Source organism: Pimephales promelas, chromosome 8 (genome assembly GCF_988280905.1).
Source record: "Pimephales promelas chromosome 8, fPimPro1.hap1.1, whole genome shotgun sequence".
Lineage (NCBI taxonomy): Eukaryota > Metazoa > Chordata > Actinopteri > Cypriniformes > Leuciscidae > Pimephales > Pimephales promelas.
In genome coordinates, this window is record NC_142776.1 from 32,153,095 (window position 1) to 32,171,909 (window position 18,815).

General features: G+C 38.2%; 1 protein-coding gene and 1 long non-coding RNA gene across 3 annotated transcripts; one reads left to right on the forward strand and one right to left on the reverse strand.

Annotated features, from left to right (window-relative positions):
- Positions 1–60: 60 nt before the first annotated feature.
- Positions 61–17,281, reverse strand: epha2a (eph receptor A2 a). Of its 2 annotated transcripts, none has more exons than XM_089134389.1 (17): positions 17,101–17,281; positions 16,713–16,780; positions 11,371–12,034; positions 5,495–5,650; positions 4,375–4,707; positions 3,963–4,090; positions 3,553–3,730; positions 3,315–3,414; positions 3,047–3,102; positions 2,784–2,909; positions 2,362–2,547; positions 2,194–2,255; positions 1,906–2,115; positions 1,651–1,800; positions 1,188–1,381; positions 927–1,082; positions 61–821 (listed from the first exon to the last, which is right to left on the reverse strand). In XM_089134389.1, exons 1-17 carry the CDS (start codon positions 17,264–17,266, stop codon positions 713–715), a joined length of 3,042 nt encoding a protein of 1,013 aa, XP_088990515.1. In that variant the 5' UTR covers positions 17,267–17,281; the 3' UTR covers positions 61–712. The 2 variants fall into 2 exon arrangements, with proteins under 2 accessions (XP_088990515.1, XP_039503239.2); XM_039647305.2 differs by having other exon boundaries at positions 3,315–3,417.
- LOC120460899 (uncharacterized) lies at positions 14,057–16,003 on the forward strand. Its single transcript, XR_016169549.1, has 4 exons — positions 14,057–14,634; positions 14,800–14,871; positions 15,078–15,288; positions 15,482–16,003. It is a non-coding gene; the product is annotated as an uncharacterized LOC120460899 (long non-coding RNA).
- Positions 17,282–18,815: the final 1,534 nt, after the last annotated feature.

Genomic DNA, 18,815 nt, shown 5'->3' on the forward strand with positions numbered 1-18,815 from the left:
AAGTAATTTCAGGGCATGAATTTTGTGTGAGGTGCATGAAGCTGAAGAAATGACTTAGGATAAGACTTATAAAATATTTTAATACTATACAGTACAATATTTTCTTAACAAACACAAACAATAAATTAAAAAAATAAATATTAAATAAAAAAAGAGCTGAAATGACATGTAAACATCCGGTGCTGGCTTTCCAAACAGCAGGATGCTTGTCAACAATTTGCCAAAAATCTATTAGCATTGAACATTAACTACTAAACTTTTTACATTTGTAATTATACAACCTTAATCAGACTTCAACCCCTCACATTTGGCAACTTTGTTAAATATGTGGATATATGTTGCCTTTTATGGCAATATATGAGCACTACAGTAATATTTAAGGTTACCATCATTGTACCATTGATAGTACCCCTTAACATCAGACCTGAGTCAGTAGTTACAATATGGTGCACATTATGACCATCATACACAAAACAGACCATCATATGTCCACTGTGTGCTTATACAGCGAATCAATATGGCTTAAGTAGAAACAGAATCACAAAGTGCATAATAAGGGTCCATCTGACACATATAAAAATGTTACATGAAAAGCTTTTTTAAAAAAGGAGAAATCATTCAATTGGAGGAGCGCATTCTGGTCTTTGTTCAGTCCATTTTGGGCCAGCTAAACTGCCGATTGCAAACAGGTCTGCTTCAGTCAACCGCACTGTCACACTGCAAACAGATCCAGGGTCCCCGTCGGGTCTTGCAGGCCCAGAATGCTGTAGGCAATTCTCTTCTGATGACCTGGCAGCCGTACTCCAATTCTACTAATATCCCTTTTTTGAAAAAGAAAAGGAGGAACGGGTTAGAACGAGTTTAAATAATTCATAAGCTTTTATAATTGGTTCATCTTTTTTATGGATGCCGGTAGGCATACTTACTCAATTTTCAAGCGCAACACCTGTTCCATAGTTTTAATTCCAGCAAGGGCAAAGGTTTCTCTGTACTGGGCCATCTTGATAGATTCCAGCCATTCATCCACTGACCTGAAGGAGGCGCCATCACAACCACTAGTGCTGGGTAGACGAATAGACACACTGTGGACAAAAAAAAACACATATTTATTGAACAGCACAATATAAACCTATATAGTTTTCAGGAGTAGAACATAAACCATTGGTGTTTTGTAAACCGTTTCTTACCGTGGGTCGATACTGGCAATGGCCGAGAGTGATTCTGGGTTGTGAAGCAGCTTCTCGAGCAAGTTGACGATATCAACAAAGCGTGGCCGTTTGGAGCGGTCCTGCGTCCAGCACTGCAGCATCAGCTGATTAACCGCAGACGGGCAGCACATCGGTGCCGGCAACCTGAAGCCTTCGTTTATGGATTTCATCACCTTTGATCAAAAGTATGAAGAAAATGGTGAAGCTCATGCTCACAGAGGCAATCAATGTGTTTTAAGTGAAAGCTTTTCACTTAAAACACATTTCTAAGGTGTTCACTGGTTTTTAGAACATTACTAGGTGGTAATTTCCTGCCTCAATTCATAAAAGCCCACATAAAATACATTTGCTGTTTATTAGTTATGGTTTGGGTACCCAATTTATGTCAAACTCCTAAAGTATGAGCAATTAGCATTAATAAATAATTAGAAATATCTCATACCTCATGGTTGCTCATATCCCAGTAGGGTCTTTCTCCAAATGACATCACTTCCCATATGACAATTCCGAAACTCCACACATCACTGGCTGAAGTGAACTTCCTGTAAGCTATTGCCTCTGGTGCGGTCCAGCGAATAGGAATTTTTCCTCCCTAAAAAAATAAAAAATAAGAGTAGAGTCAAAACCATGAAAATTATGTTTTAATGAATTATATTATATAATATATTTTTCTAACGATTCTGTGTATTTTGCTTACAGTAGTGGTGTAGGTTCCCTCGGGAAAGTCTTCCAGCACTCGCGACAGGCCGAAGTCTGAAACTTTACACTCCAAGTTGCTGTTGACCAGGACATTGCGAGCTGCGAGGTCCCGATGGACGTAGTTCATATCTGAGAGGTACTTCATCCCTGCGGCTATGCCATTGAGCATTCCCACGAGCTGGTATGAGGAAAAGTCTCCATCGTGATCCTGTTGAGCGCAAAGAAACATTAATGACTCTGCAACATCCTTGTAAACGATGGTAAACAATCGTTTACCAGGACATACCCTTAAATACTGGTCCAGAGCTCCATTCTCCATGTACTCTGTGATAATCATGGCGTCTTTGACTGAAATGATAGGAAGAAGAGAACATCCTGTTAAATATGTTCATGGACGGGGTTTCAAATGAACAAGAAAGTTCCCAGAAACATGATTTTAGAACTTGATACTTACATTTGGTGACAACACCCTCCAGACGGATAATGTTCTTATGGGAAAACTGGCCCATGATGCTGGCTTCGCTAAGGAAGTCCTGCCTCTGCTTCTCAGTGTAACCTGGCTTCAGTGTCTTTACTGCTACTGCGACCTCACAGCGCCCTGGTACCTTCAGAGAACCACGGTACACCTCCCCAAATTCTCCTATGGAGCAGTATGGAAATACAGTTAATTAAAATAGAAATTGAAGTACAATTTTTTTTTTTTTTTTTTTGAAAACAGAATGGACACTAAAATGATTATACTAAATTTATAGAAACAAACCAAGAAAATGACAAACAGACACTAAAATTAATGTAAACTAAAGAAATTTAAAATAAAAGCTAGTTCAAAATATGAATATATATAATAACATTATATAATACTAAAGATAAACTGACCTGCACCAATGACTTTCTGCTTGGTAATGTGACTAGGGTGAATCTCACTGGCAAACTTGAGGACAGCCGCACAAGGGTCTTCATATGTATGGGGGTCAATGTAGGTCTTCAGAGGAAGGAGTTTTTCTGTAAAATGAGACGGTAGGTGTAAACCTTGTGTAAATGACACCCACTGTATGATTGTGGTGACGAAATTTGCATCATGTGCACTGTACGCACAAACCAAAGCATGCCAAATACATGTATGCATACTCGTGTCTTACCTGGACATGAAAAGTAATCTCCATCAACCCTCCGTCGGACATGGGAATTCAGCCTCCTGATGAAAGAACATTCAATGTCACATTAGTGAGTTAATTTAAGCTCCTATCTTGATGATATCCTAAATGAGACTGATTGCACTTCAAAGCTGGAATGTAAACAGTGTGGGCAGGCATAGGGTGAAATGAAAAGGCGAAGTTGGGAAATCCTGCTTTGTGGTCTGGAAAAAGATGGATTGGAAAAAGTGAGAGCAGAGACGACTTCTCGAACCTTTTGTGCAGAAGCAAAATAACCGCCACAATCAGCAACATGACTCCGCCCCCAGCAATGGCTCCCATGACAACCATGGAACTGCTCTGTGTCTGAGATTCTGCTGTTGGATAGAGAAAAACAAAGTTTCACAAACATTCACGCACCACCCACAGCTTATCACAAATCCATCAAGGTTACGTACTCTGCATGTAAGGACTAAAACGAAATGCCCACACACATATTCACACGCACTTACCGAGAGGCAGCGTCTCAAATTCAAGCTCTGCGCTGTGGCTGCTGGGATGGCCTTCTGCCGTCAGGGTGTGAACGCGGAACACATACTTTGTGCCAGGTAAGAGGTCATTAATCTGCACTGAGTTCTTCTCCAGAACCAGAACAGTGTAGGTGGTGACATCAAACTCTCCGGGATCCTCCTATAAAACAATGAGGAGAGGAAATTAAACGTTTATTTTAAAATGGTAAAGGAAGAAAACATGGAAAGGCCACAGAGAGAAACATTTCTTAAAAAACATTCTGAAGAAAATGCTACGGTTCCACAATGCCAAAGCGTTGCTATGTTGATGCTAAGGTGTTCTGTGTGGTTGTATACTATCTAACACCAATTTTTTTTTTTTTTAAGTGAACTAAATCAGATATCACAGTCACCTTTTTGCGGTACATGAGCTCATAACGGGGGGAGTTGTGATTCTGCACATGGTGGTCCACGACCCAGGATAACGTGAGACTGCTGGTGGTCCGATCTTCAACTTTTAGGTACAGCACCCTCGGGCCATCTGAATAAAAAGGCACAAGTCATCAGTATTTTGGCTAAAAACAATGTCTCAATTTACATGTAAATGCCATTTGATGCACAATGTCTTAAGTAAGGCATGATAAATTCTTCTCCATGTTAATCTATTAATCTTGTCCATCCGTGACAAGCAATAGGACATTTTGTTGGTCGAAGTGCACTGATTGAAGAAACCTCATTGGTACAACATTCAGCTTCATGAAGCAACATTTCAAAAGCAAATGTCTGTATTTGTCACTCAATAGCTTTATATCGTTTCAAACTAACCTGTGAAGTGAAGCACTGTTGTGATGGCAGCCGTGGCTCTCTTTCGACTGAACTGGGACACGCCGTTTTGGGCCTCGACTGTAAATGTGTAGTTCACATGAGGCTCCAGCTCGCTAATCATAACTTCGGGGTCTTTCAAGGCCGTCTGTGCAGGCTCAAATCTCACCCTCCCACCACACAGCGAACACAGACCGTTCTCACAGCGCTCGCACACCACACTGTATGTGATGTCACTTCTGCCGCCCGTGTCTGCCGGTGTGCGCCAAGTCAGTTGCAAACTCCCCGCTGTCAGGAGAGGTGTGTAATCCAAGTCTTGGGGAGCGCTAGGCAGAGCTAAAAGAGCAAAACATCATATAATGTTTAGATGATACATTTAAAAAAAAAAAAGCAACCAAGAAAGTTTCTTAAAGGGATAGTTTCCCCAAAAATGAAAATTTGATCCTAGGTTTATTTGACATTCTTCTTGGAGACAAATACAATTGGAGTTATTTGAAAAAAACGTCCTTGCTCTTCCAAAGCTTTATATTTGGCAGTGAATGGCCGTTTCTGCTTTGAACTCTATAAAAAGCATCCAACCGTCATAAAAGTGCTATTTTTAGGGGTAAACAAAAGTAAAAGTAAAATACTAGCTTCTGGCCAAACGGTCAACTTGCGCCTAAAGCGCAACTTGTGACGTTGGAAGTAGCGTAGTTCGTCATGGCGTCGTGTAAATATCAGCAGTATGTCGCATTACTCGCATCATTTACGCATTACACTGTATGTTCATTTGGCTAGTAATTTTACTTTATAAAGTTTTAAATATGGATATTTTTCTTACACGAACGCATCACTTCACTTCAGAAGGCCTTTTATTGACCCCCCCAGAGCCATGTGGAGCACTTCTATGATAGATAGATGCACTTTTATGGAGTTCAAAACAGAAATGGCCATTCACTGCCATTATAAAGCTTGGAAGAGCCAGGACATTTTTTAATATAACTCTGATTGTATTCGTCTGATAGAAGAATGACATATACACCTAGGATGAGTAAATCATGGGCTAATTTTCATTTTCGGGAGAACTTTCACTTTATTAAAATCAAACTTCCAGGTCAAAAAAAAAACATATATTTAAACTTACAAGAGCATGGAGCAGAATTTAGGTCTGTTGGAGCCCGGTAGAAGCCCTCCAGGCAGGGGCACAGCAATGCTCCACGACCCGAGCGCTTGGTGTTATCTGGACACACTTCACATGGCTGACTAGAATCTGTGCTCTTGTAGTAACCGGGTTCACAAGCTATAGAAAAGAAGACAAGACACGGGTGATCATGAGACATGTAATAAAAAGGACATAGATTCACATCACAAGGCCATTGTGCACATAAAGGGAGGGTCCGTCTTTATTCTGCACCATTGCAACTGCACACAACAAGAGACGTGCAGCCGCCGGGCATTCAAGTATTCAACGATACAACAAACTGATCACACACCACAATGCAACCGGAAACCGTTTTAAATAAAACCAGTCAAACTGGTCACTAAACTTTTGTACAGCCCTGTCATGAACGATTACATCTGGAATGTCGACATCTTCCAAACCATTGAAAGAGATTTTTGTTTTTTTTTAAATAATGACATGAAGCACATGTGGATGTCCGTTGGACAAAACAGGATGTCGGAATTGCAAGCGTCAATATAAGCCCTCTGGTCTCCTCTTCTCCTCCTTTCCTTCCTCTGCTGAAGGATGAGGACATGCTATAACAAACACAAAGGAAAGAAACTCCGGAAACAAGGAATGGAGACTGGGGGTGGGGTGGGGGTGATGATATAACAATCATCCACAAAAGAAGACCGAGTGCAGTGATTCAAAATCACATGCACAGTCTTAAGAAGAGGCCGGTTCGGATAGGTGTACTTTTAATGGGCATGAGAAACTCACTGGCTCGCAAAATCACCGTGAATATAGATTCCAGAGATCCGAGGAGCTTCCTTTGAGGGGAGTATGTCCCCCCTGGGGCCCGTCTCTCGGTGCTCACCTCAAACAAAGGGCCGAGTTTCAGATTGACGACCGGTGGGAGGTGTGCGAGTGTGAGCGTGAATGGGTGCGTGAGGATTGCTGACAGAAGTTCTCCCGCTGGGATTTTACATTGGGTTTTGTGTATTTGCCCTGTGTATAAGGGCGGACGTCTATAGGAGGGCGTCTGCATAAGAAAAGCAGCCCTTCTTTGTGCATTTTATTTGAAGACTGAACAAGAGAGGAAAACTCCCACTCTATTCCTCTAATATTCATGTTTGTGTCTATTGAGAGTGGCATACGTGAAATCGGCAATGAATCCAAATTTCACCAAAGCCATGAGCAATAAATCTGATTCGATATGTCAGCTGTTTCCATGGGAACTTCATGTGAAATAAGCATTTTGTAATGCGTGACTCATGACGAGTCAGACTGACCGGTTTCACTAAGAAACTATTTAGGGAGATTCTGTGCTGGTGGTCAGTCAAGGCGTCATCAGAAACAGTGAGTGAGGAAAGTGTGGAAAAGTGACTAAAGGCCATTTTGCGTACTTGTGCCACGTTTATGTTCCCACAACCTCTAAAATATGCATGACACAAGTGATTGGCAGGGCTGATAAGACTCCAAGTCTTTGGCTGATGGACAATACACAAAGGGAATAGTTAATGCCCTTTGGGTGGAAAGGTCAACAGTTAGAATAGCAGTTTCGCCGACATAGTAGTCCTCAACAACGTGCCAGAGCAATGCGATGGCTTTTTAAAGAAAACTAAAGGTTTAAAAGGTCAATCAATTTCCAAGTCAAAATTCAAAGAAAATGTTACCTTTATGTTTAATTAAAAATAATTATCTTCATGTTATATGGCCAATAATTAAAATTATATTTTAATTGCCATTTTGTAAATTGTTTTTTAAAGTGAAATTAAACACCACAACATTATAAATTCACAGTATGAAAAATGGATATTCATTTTGAGATTGGCTAACAATTACACTTAACAGTGTTATTAAATTGGTGTTTTTAATGATTAACTAATGCATTTATGCTCATATACTTGTGAAGATAGGGAAAACGAGAATGCAAAATTAAATATGCAATATTAGCCAATACTGATATTTTTTAATTGATTTAAATGAATTAAATTAAAATAATTATTCAGATACAATAAATTTGTAAACATTTTAAATACATATTTTAAAAATATTTAAATAAAATTAAATGCGCAATATTGGCCAATACTGATTTTTTTTTTTATTAATTAATTTATAACATTTATTTAAAAAAAAAATACAATAGTAATTCAATTACAGACGTAAAAATTAATTTGAAATAAATATTTTTTTGAACACTGAAAAAATAATTATACACCACACATTTCTATTTGCTGTCATTAATTTGTTAATACGATGTCATTATATCAGCTACACTGCTCTTTAGGTATCAGTATAGCATTTTATGTACGGTGTACTTCACAGTGTACTGTTTATTTACTGTTGGTATGTTCTTTACTATACCAATTTTGTACAGTGTCCTTGGGTACCTTGAAAGGCACTTTTCTAAATCAAATGTATTATTATTAATTTATTAGTATCATTATTGGCCAATGAAATCTCAGACAATTAGAAATAAGGCACCCAACTGCTAATTAAACTGGATTAAATATTAAATATCTATTAAATTTGAGCTAATTTTTCAAAAATAATTATAAGTGCTGAGAAGCACATGCGCGCTCAACTGCCAAAACGTTTATGGGTGTGAGTTATAAAGAAGTTTATCAAATAAAGATGAAAAACCGCACTCTCTAGTTACATCTCCTATCTTTTTCATTATTAGCTACCATGTCCACACAGACGCATTTCAGCCTAAACCATCATCAGTGTGTCTCAAAATGCAATTAACATTATTATCTTACATCATATATAAGACATGCCATTATAGTCTTAACATCTTTGGTAGGCCCGTATCAAATTCACAAGCTATGAAAACATTGGAGCACTTGGGTTTCCCCCGAAACTTTTCAAATAGGACCCCTTCCCCCATCTGTGCCGGGCAACCAACCACAATTGTCCCTAGCAAACACTGGCAGGTGGCGATAAGCTGAACAGAACAGCAGTCACATAGAAAACCACTCGTAAAACTCCCATGAAAACAAAGACAACAGCAACTCCATTGTTTCAAAGGATGAATGCTTTTACATTGAATGCTTTGAGGCATCTTTTCACTCAAAAAAAGCAACCAAGTTGAATCAAGAGGCATGGGCAAAGGTTGTTACCTACAACAGTCTTTCAAGAGATGAGTGGATGAACAAATTATAGAGTGAAACAATCATTTACAGAAGACAGAACGGCTCTGTCAGAATCAGAATGGAAAGAATCACAGGTTGGGATGTCTGGACATGTACTCCTCGTTCCTGAAGCATGTCATCACAAAGACAACAAGATACCAGATTTCATTACATCTCTCCCATGAGCTATTTCATAGGGTCATCATTCATCACACTTCCTCTAAGGGTGTCAAAACATTTAGCACGTCTCCTGGAAACTACATTATTAAAGGAAATGTGTGGAATCTGCCCTTTTCCAATGACCTTTAGATATTCTGAACTCCCTTGATGTTCTTCAACGTCCGTTTCAGGTGCAGGTTCCTGTAGAGCTGCCAAAGGCCAAGGTCTTCGAAACATGCTTTCCTGAGATTGCGCTTGCTAATATGGATCTTTTGAAAAGATTTCATGCAAACTGTTTCCTTTTTTACAGTATGGTTAACAAACATGCCCTGCTGTTGCTACCAGTGATCTTACCAATGGTCTTTGGTTTTACATTTTAAAGTAGAGTATAAATAGTGCATCTACTCAAAACCACATTTTCCCACAAATACAAAAGGTGTCCGGAGAGGTCCAACCCAACCTTTAATTATATGATGACTACCCTATACAGATCTTGGGCATGCCAAACCTTCTCTGTAATCTGCGGTGAGCTGTTGTCATGGTAACACTTAGACATACAAAGTAACTCAGGTAATGGTAGCTCTGCCCATTGAGTCATATCAGCTGTTGGAGGGTATGGGAAAAGTGTAATATGGCCTTGGGGGAATTCCTTGAAACTAATTGGGAACTAAACCTTTTTTTCCTTTTCTTTTTTTAAATCCAAAACAAACTTGAGGGGAAATTAATCCATACATTCACACACACACACTAACGCACAAAAAAAATCACCTTGAAAGTTACTGGCTGATAAAAGTAAAATTAGTTCTAGGAAAAGCAATTTATTTGCTTAGTTTGATATCTTATTTTTCGAAATGCAAAACATTAATACTTAACCTCATTATTGAAGGCTAAGCCTTTCCCCCAAACACACCATTTATCAAGCCTTTCTATTCAAATGTGAGATATTCGAGAATGTTTAATGGTTAATGCAAATCATACCACTGTAACTATGTACTACACTCCTTTACAATGGTAGCCTGGTATCTTCACACTTCCTTCCTGAAGAGTTAAACACACATGTAAAAATAATACACCAGCAGGTGAAAGGGTGTGGAGACGGCTGGCATTCCATTTGGCTGAAGTCACATTTCTGGCCTCTCAAAAACTTCTCAGACAGCTCTGTGGCAACCACAAAAATCTCTCAAGCTTCCCAGAACACACCCACACTTACACACTTACCATCTGCCCACCCACAAAGACTTGCAGTTGTTCCCAAATTGTCTGAAAGTAATATTATAGTGACAGGCCAACTTATTGACTAGGATTTTTAAAACTTTTTAAAAGTTCTCATTGCTAATTCTAAGTGAATGTCACCATTTTTATCCAGCTCTCTGGAATTCTTGATTCTGACTGGTAAATTTCCTTAACCCTTGTGCATCCTTATGAACATTTTTGTCCTTTTCAGTTTTTTTTTTTTTTTTTTTTTATCACTTTGCCGGCAAAAAATTAGCACAGGTGTGTATTTTTATTGGAATTTTAATATTTCACCGTCATTTTCTTAAAAAAAAAATATTTTTTGTATAAGGTACAAATAATACTCCCTCTCAGCACCTTTTGGACAAAAATGTCCCCGTTGAAACCCATTAAAACTGACATGTTTAATCCCCGGTTCAGTTAACTATAAAATTATGCAATCTTTGTTAAGAGGCTTTCATTCTGACGGTAAGGCTTCAAAATTTAATTTTTTACTATTTTTTATCAGATGGTGCCATTTTTTTTTTTTAAAGTTTGGCCTATAAAACAAATATTGCTTTATTCCTGTTTTCTGGTTCGGCATACTACAGAGCCAACTGGATAAATTATGCAACAATATTTGCTTGGATGTGTTGGTATGGATGTCAGAGTGTGGTTAGTATGTGTAATATAAAAAAATATGTGTGTGCGCGCGCATGTGTGTGTTTGTAATATTGAGAGAGAAAAACTGCAAATAACAAATCCAATCACTGTGAGCTCCAGTGGGGTTTTGCTGGGACCCAATGGGGAAAATATGTTACTACGCCCAAACAAACTGTTACCGAAAGCTCATTTTTTGAGATATCATCCTCAAATTTGGAACACAACCTATTTAGATTTATGGCTTTGATTTTATTGCAGTTTTGAGTTCAACCTGATTTATAAAATATATATTTTATGTAAACTATTTTTTTTCATAAACTTTGTTTTGGATTTACTTTATTATTTTTTTACTTCAGCAATAATCTGCAAAGGGTCTTCTTTAAAATGATACCAAACTTAAGTCTGTGCTCCAAAGCGTCACATTTTTATGACAGTTTTTTGACATGGACATTTTTGTCCTCTTTTTACCTATGTGTAACTTTTTAATTGATGCACAAGGGTTAATCTGCATTCAAATATTTTTGTAAGATCACTTTTAGAATAATGGTCCTGCTTTAGAGAAACCTCCATTGGCCTTTAAGTAAAAATCTATCTCGGTCGACCACAATCAGATAAGTAGAAAATGTTCAACTTATTGCTGAAGCAAAGAACTCCACTAAACAATAAACATCAAGATCACAAACTCACCTATGCAAGAATCTCCAACAGCTTGGTATCCCGCTCGACAGAGACACTGGCCCACAGGAACGACCCACTCTCCCTCAGCGGTGCAGTACATTCGAGGAGCAGCTTCTCCAACCACCACTGCGTCCTTCACACAGGTGCCCTCCACCTCCGCCAGCGCTCCTGATGCCACCTGCTCAGGGAAGGCGGCCAGGCTTCTCATCATGGCCGGGCAGGTGGTGTAGAACACCCTCAGCCCCAAGAGAGCAACACAGCCCCCTAAATCCTGGAAAGCAAGGTAAAAGCCCCTTCTGGAGAGTGGGCTGATGCTCCGCGTCTCGACGTTCACCCGCAGATCAGCTCGGCCCCCTCCACGATCAGCTGTTACCTCGTCTGGCGCTACAGTGGCTACCTTTCGAAACTGGCCCTTGCGGAAATTTGTGCCAACATCTGTGTCGGTTTCGGCTAGATAGAGGCCGAAAGTCTCGCGACAGGAAGGCGACGAGCCGCCAAACGTGTTGCAGTCCCGGACGACAAAGCGCAGCTCCACAGACACGCGGGAGACGTCGGGCCTACGCTGGATAAAGGTCGTACGAAGCCAGTTGTCCTGTTCGGTGTCACTGGCAACGTTGCACACGCTGTAGGTGTAAAGGAGAGAGCCATTCACCACCGTCTGGACAACCTCCCACTAAGAAAAATGGAAAAAAGAAAGAAAAGAGGGCATATTGTATTACAATCTTCTCATTATATGGACATACAAAATGAATGTGAAGTATTTTACTTTTATTTTCAGATAGTCCCACACCGAGCCCATGCCTTTGGTAAAATAAGGCTTGTTGGGATCTTTAAACTCACTAACCAATGCTAGAACAGAATAAACTTGTTTGTAGTTGTTTTTTAAACATTGAACAAAATTCTAAAGTTTTAAAGCAAGACACAAAATGAGATGAGATGAGATGTTGGACAACTTGGCTTTTCATACATTTTACTTAGTGTAAAGCAAACATCCAAAATACATTTTGAAATGTTTTGTTGCACTTTATCTATTTGTGCCTGTGGATTACAATTAAAATGCATCTTTAAAGGCTGTTGTCTGCATATTCAACTAGATATTGCATCATATTTAAATACAAACACTACGCACACTTCTTAATGTAATGAATCAACTAGGGAAATATGGTGATCTTTTTTTTTTCTTGGCTAAAATATTCCAGTGTCCTAAATGTTAGACTGAAACAAGATTATACTGAATGTGGGAATCCCACCTTTGTAAAAGTATCTCATTAGATGGGTGTGGGAGACAAAAAATTAGGCCTCTGCTCTCCTCTTTTCCACCAGAACTCCCCTACGACTCGACTCTTCAGAACGTACTGAAATAGCTGGCAAAATAAGCATGACCTCAAAGGGCTTTTTTGGATCCGGCAGCTGAATGGAGATGATGGAAGCCTTCACGACATTAGGGAAGGAAGATGACAGGACTATCCTCTAAAAGACTAATTAAACACTTTAGCGTGCGACTATGCTTGGTCAGAGGAAGTGGTGGAACCCTCTCGATACATCTCTGGAGAGGTCTTTGTGTGGCTAAAGAGGAATTCACGGCGAATTCTTATAAAACCAAAGCTTCAAAGAAGAAACATTGTGCACCCAACAGCCTCTGACCGAAACTTCTTTCTCCTCAGTCCTATATTTAGGTGATACACTCTAGTGCAAAACACATATACATATTATGTATATGTAGCGTTTGATCAGGTATAAACACACGTATACAAATAAATACTGTAATATATATCACTTCATAACATTTCTGAATCATTTTACAATCACTTTTTAAACAAAACTTTCTTTTTATAATAATTTTGTGAAAAGTTTTACTAAAAAAATGTAAGCTACTTGTTACATTGTTCTAATACAATGACGTTATGAAGTGTGGCTTTAAGTGTCCCGCTTAGTAGCCTAGTACCCAGATAGCAACAAAGTCTGGGCCGAGTCTGGCTTATATTCGGCACTTCTGGCTTAATTCTGGCACTGTTTTTTTCACACTCTTGTGTCAAACAATACTAGGCTAAGCTCTGGCTGGAGTCTGGCTAACCAAAAGAAACAAATCAAATTGTATCTGTTTGGCTAAGCTTTGGCTTGAGTTCGGTCTGCCAGAATAAGGACATTTTTGGCTGAGATCTGGTTGGGTTTTGGTTGGCTGAGCAAATAACAGACCTCATGAAAGTGCTGTACTGTAAAATAGCCGTGTAAGATGTGGTGTTAAATTGGTTCATATTTTAGACATAATTATAATGCAACCTCATAAATAGGGTTAATTTTGTTAAAAATAATAAAATGAAATAAGTTTGTTATAGACCTAGTTAAAAATACATATAGATATGTATGCAAATAGTTCTCTTTTACACAGGCAGGTTTTAAGGAAAGAAGCCTTGATTATTCTATTGGCAAGATTATTCTAATGGGGGGGGGGGGGGTTAAGGAGGTGATAATGTGCAGATTGCAGAATGGAAAAAAAAAAGATGTTTGCAAAATGACTGAAGACAAATGGTTCAGTCTGCAGCATAGACAAAAGATTGAATGGAACTGAAAGAGTAGGCTACTTTGTGGTTATCCAAATGGTAATCAATATGCCACACACACACACACACACACACACACACACACACACACACACACACACACACACACACACACACACAAAAATTCACTTTTTGGGGAATTTATTAGGTAGCCTACAGATGTACTACAAAAACCCATGGTTAAACTATGATTTTTTGAAGCAAAAACCACCCATGCTTTGAGTTTTCACAATTCCTCAATAAAAAAATTATATAATCTCCATAAAATAGCCTATACATAGCCTATTGTAAGTATTTGGAGAATAAACATTTATGTTCTCCACGTAAACCATTGAAATCGGTTAAATAAAACGTGGTTCTGTTTTTAAAAATCTCCGGGAAACTTGCGTGTTTTTAGAGCAGTGTGAGCAAACCACGCGGCAGTCGATGCGACGTCTGTGGCTGCTGATACAATCTGGTTTGCAATGCATCATGGAAATTGTAGTTGATTTACATGTACAGTGTTAAATCCGCTTTGCAAAAAGACTACTTTTCCCAGAATGCACCCAGTGACACCATCCCGCCTACCAGAGGATCCGGAAGTTGCGTAGCAGCTATTCAGCAACTCAACGCAGTCGCGGTGAAATTCAAATAACTAAGTTAGTTGTTCTAACTTCGACATTCACGCTGTGTTGGTTTTATCTTTTGAAGTTTTAATAGCTACATGATCAAGGTAAGTTTATAGTTTTTCACTATCTTAACACGTGGATTTTAATCTATAGCGCATTACTAGATACGATTTTTGGGGGGTTTGTGTGGTTGGATTTTATTTGTTTTTATGTTGGAGAGGAAATAGAATTGATGTTTGAATTCTGTTTTTCATTGAAAATTAACATAGTGAAGAACATCGGAAGCTGCTTCTTGCTGAACAACAGCTGATCTTTCTGAGGCCACCAAAACGGAAAATAAAGTAAGATTGACTATTTTTTAACGTTAATTCATTAACATAGACCTTTCTTACAGGTCCTTATATATTTGTGCAGTTTAACACATTATAATGCACATTTCTTTTTGAATTGCAAAAAGGGAATTTGTCACTGAATAGTCTTTACATGACCATACCACACTTTCTTAATCAAATTTAGTAATCATTAAAAAAATGTACCTTTCCTAAAGATGAAACAGGCGACTAATGGATGAAAATGACCCCGATGAGGAGGCTACTGCAGCCATGGCAAGTAGAGAAGTTCACAAGACCTCACAGAACATCGCAGGCAACAGGATTTAACTTTACAGTCTCACAGACAGGCAATACAGTCACCATGGCATCATGAAACACCCAGACCACAGAGAAAAAGCCTCTCAAGTGATGACCGATTAATAAGATGTAAGATTTCATTTAGTACTTTTAATAAGATGTAAGATTTCATTTCGTATTTTTCATCATATATTCACTGTTAGTGTAAGGATACTATAGCATGTGTCATAGCAGTGGTGGTGTGGCATGCATGACACATTTACACTTTTGCTTTACTGTTTGTATGAATTTAATGTATTGCTTGGTTTCTGTTGCTTTTTAGTACGGTGGCTGAGAGGTCTCAACATTCTGCAACAGAAGAAAATGGATGCAAACAGAAAAAAAACCCTGTAAAATAAGAACATCTTTATCACATGTGCTAAAACACAACCAAATACATAAATGCTCTCCAAATGTCCGGCCAACAAATATCTACTCGACAATGGTGTTCATTGTTTTATTTTTATTATTATTTATTGTTTGCATTGTATTTGCAGCATGTGTGTTGTGAAACTGATGTCTTGACTTGCTGGTGTTTTTCTTGTTTGCATGTTTTCTTCTGTTGCAGGACTTTGAGATCTCTCGGCCAACATATTTTTGTTAATTTTTGTATCTCATTATTTAAGAATGCCACATACACATTTTTGTTACATTTTAATTTATTGCTGTCTTTTTATTATTCTTGTAATGTGAATTATAGTTATATTTTGTTTTGTCTTACTCTAGTATTGGCTTGTATTTTGTTGTTTATCCTTTTATCTGGCTGAGATTGTCTTCCCTTCTCAATAAAATATTGTTCTTTGCATTTCTGTAGTGTCATTTTTTTTATTATACCTTGTTTTACACAGGAATAATTTCTGGTTCAGTTTTGGGGACTCTGGTATAATATTGGCCCAGTTATGGCTGTTTTCTGCAGCTTCTGGATAAGATGTGGCTGAGTTCTGGCCTAAAGGTGGTGGCAGTTTGGCTTTTGTCTGGCTGACATATGGGGAGTACGGCGTTGTTTTGGCCCAGTTCTGGGTAATATCTGGGTACACTGCAAAGCTCTGGGCGAGTTTTGGTTTGCTCACGGCTTTGATCTGGTTGACTTATGGCAAACAGCACTTGGGCCAACCTTGGCCCGTAATTCCATGCGGTATGTGGGCCAAAATCTCAGCCGAAATTAAGCCAGATCCGGCCCAAGGCCAATTTGCTATCTGGGTAGGCTACATTAATATTCTCGATAAATAAAATGAAAATCAAACATTCTCCAAAACACAACAATAAGATGGTTTAGGATGTTATTTAAGCCTGTTGGTGGGGGTAAAACGCCTCACGTTATCAGGTATCAACTTTAATAGCTGGAAAAGCTTTTTAATGGGTCTGAGGATATGACTCATTTTGATTGGTGTTTTAGAGTACGAAATGACACTGACTCATGTATGTACAACGAACCTAACTGAATGGAGTCTATTCATAGATTTAATCTCAGATATGGTTTATGTACAGGGAACAGAAAAATAGATAAGACTTACCCCTTCTTCATTCGGCCAGGTTAACCAACCTAATTCACTTCCGGAAGCCTTCATGTCAAGCAGCAAATCTAAGGAGCATATAATATTTAATTAGGCTAAATGAAAGTCAAGTCAAGTCAAAGAGTACTTTAAAATCATCCGTTACAGGCTCAAATATCTTAATTGTATACATTTTGTAGGGGTATATTTATTAATACGAAATATTCATTTGAATAATTTAACGAAATATTTATTAAAATCTAACCATTATGTTTTTGTTCACAAATTACATATATAGGCCTATGTTTAATGTATCATCATACAGTAATAACAAATAGAACTGTGAAAGATTAGAAAAATATGCAATTTTCTTAGCAAAAAGTCTTTAAAAATCTCGGTTTGTACTTACGTTCTTTTGACTGAATCCTAATAAATACGCTGTTAACAAATAAATACAAAAATAAGAAGTGAAACTGAGTGCGTCGGTAGTCCATTTTGTTTCTCAAATTAAACTTTTTGGTCCGTGTGAAACTCCAACGACTCCGGCATGAAGGAACTGGTGGTGAGGGTTTCATTCATGGATATGAGAACTTGGGAAGTCAGGTGACTCCGCCCCTTGGAATGCACTCCATATATGGCGCCAGTGGGCGTGTCCTAGGGTGCGTGGGCGCTTTGATTGACAGCTCCCACACCTGTTCAATGAGTTTCGGATGTTTGCTCACGTTCTTTTTCACAATAGTAATTTTAGACGATTGGGTATGGTATCAGTTCAAAGAGAGGGCCTTTTGTATTTGCCTCCTTTGAACCTATATCTAATTTTGTTTGCAGACTGCATAGTTTCGTGTTTTAATGCAGTTCACCACAAACTCCAATAGGCTTAAAGTTTAAAATGATAGTAATGGTTATTTATAGTGACTAACATTTTTGTTAATTATTTATACTTCACAAATTATTTTATATATCTATCGAGTTAAATATTTATAACTTAACTTAATTTATATATCTATCCAGAAGACACTTGTCCAATTGCAATAGTCAGGATGATAGTTTTATAAAGTTATAGCCTATATGTTTTAAAAAGCTCAGGCACAGGTTGAAAAGGAAAATGTTTTTAAGCATTTGAAATTAAAAATATAGATTGATGTGGTACTATAGGGCCAGATCTGTGCATACTGAAGCACACTCAATATATTTAGTAAACCAATCATCATATTTTATTCCCATGACAAGTGAGAGAAGGGGTCAAGTGGATTTGCCTCAATGAATGAATAACTACTAATGAGTTGAAGAAGTGTGAATATGTAGACGGCGAAACACGGCAAACAAAAGCTTCGCCAGGCAACGTAGAGGAATGCTTCAGTCAAGTCTCCATTGTGCCGCAGTCTGTCAGAGTTCCTTGACCTGCAGTCAAACACAAGCTGACTTCTTCTCAAGAGTTTTGGAGGCTGCCTGCATTGTGAGAGCAGCTATGAATATTCATTAGACAGACAATGAATGAGAGACCTCAGCTTTAATTCTATACAAACTCAACCAGGGATTTATGTGGCAGAACTCTGAAGAAAATCAAGACTCACATAAACGTTAAAACTTAAGACATAAACCCTGAGATATCAGCTAAACCTCTCCAAAGCATGTGTGTCTCTGATACATAAATGCAAAAATTATATGAGATAAAGTTGACAAATATTTCGTCTTTTTGCCTTCGTCAGTGTTCAAAATGAAAAAAAAAAAAATCTCCAAACCATGCCAGCAGAGCAAAATTAAGCTTAAACCTGTCAAGTCAAATCACCTTTTATTTATAGCACTTAATACAATAAAGATTGTTGAAAAACAGGAAAAACATGCACAATCATCATATGAGACAAATTATTGTCTTTAATTTGAAGTTATTTCAGTGTTTATTAAGTTCAATTCAATAACTACATTCATCAGTTATTAAATTAGTTTCATAAGGAGCTCTATAGAAAACAGCAGTGTTGTAAGAAAAATCCAGAAAGGCATGAAATTCAAGGAAACAACCAGACTCTTCATTCATCATTCGAGAAAGTAATACTCAAAGTCAGCTGGCTTTATAGGGTTGTGCTCATATATGAGGTGTTTGCCAAACCTGTCAAGCCCCAGGTT

Coding starts and splice junctions, on each gene's coding strand:
- epha2a (XM_039647305.2), bottom strand. CDS start 17,266: ATGAAACCCTCACCACCAGTTCCTTCATGCCGGAGTCGTTGGAGTTTC. Junction 4,091..4,374: donor AACAGTGCTTCACTTCACAG/GTTAGTTTGAAA, acceptor CTTTTTATTCAG/ATGGCCCGAGGGTGCTGTAC. Junction 3,731..3,962: donor AGCTCATGTACCGCAAAAAG/GTGACTGTGATA, acceptor ATTGTTTTATAG/GAGGATCCCGGAGAGTTTGA.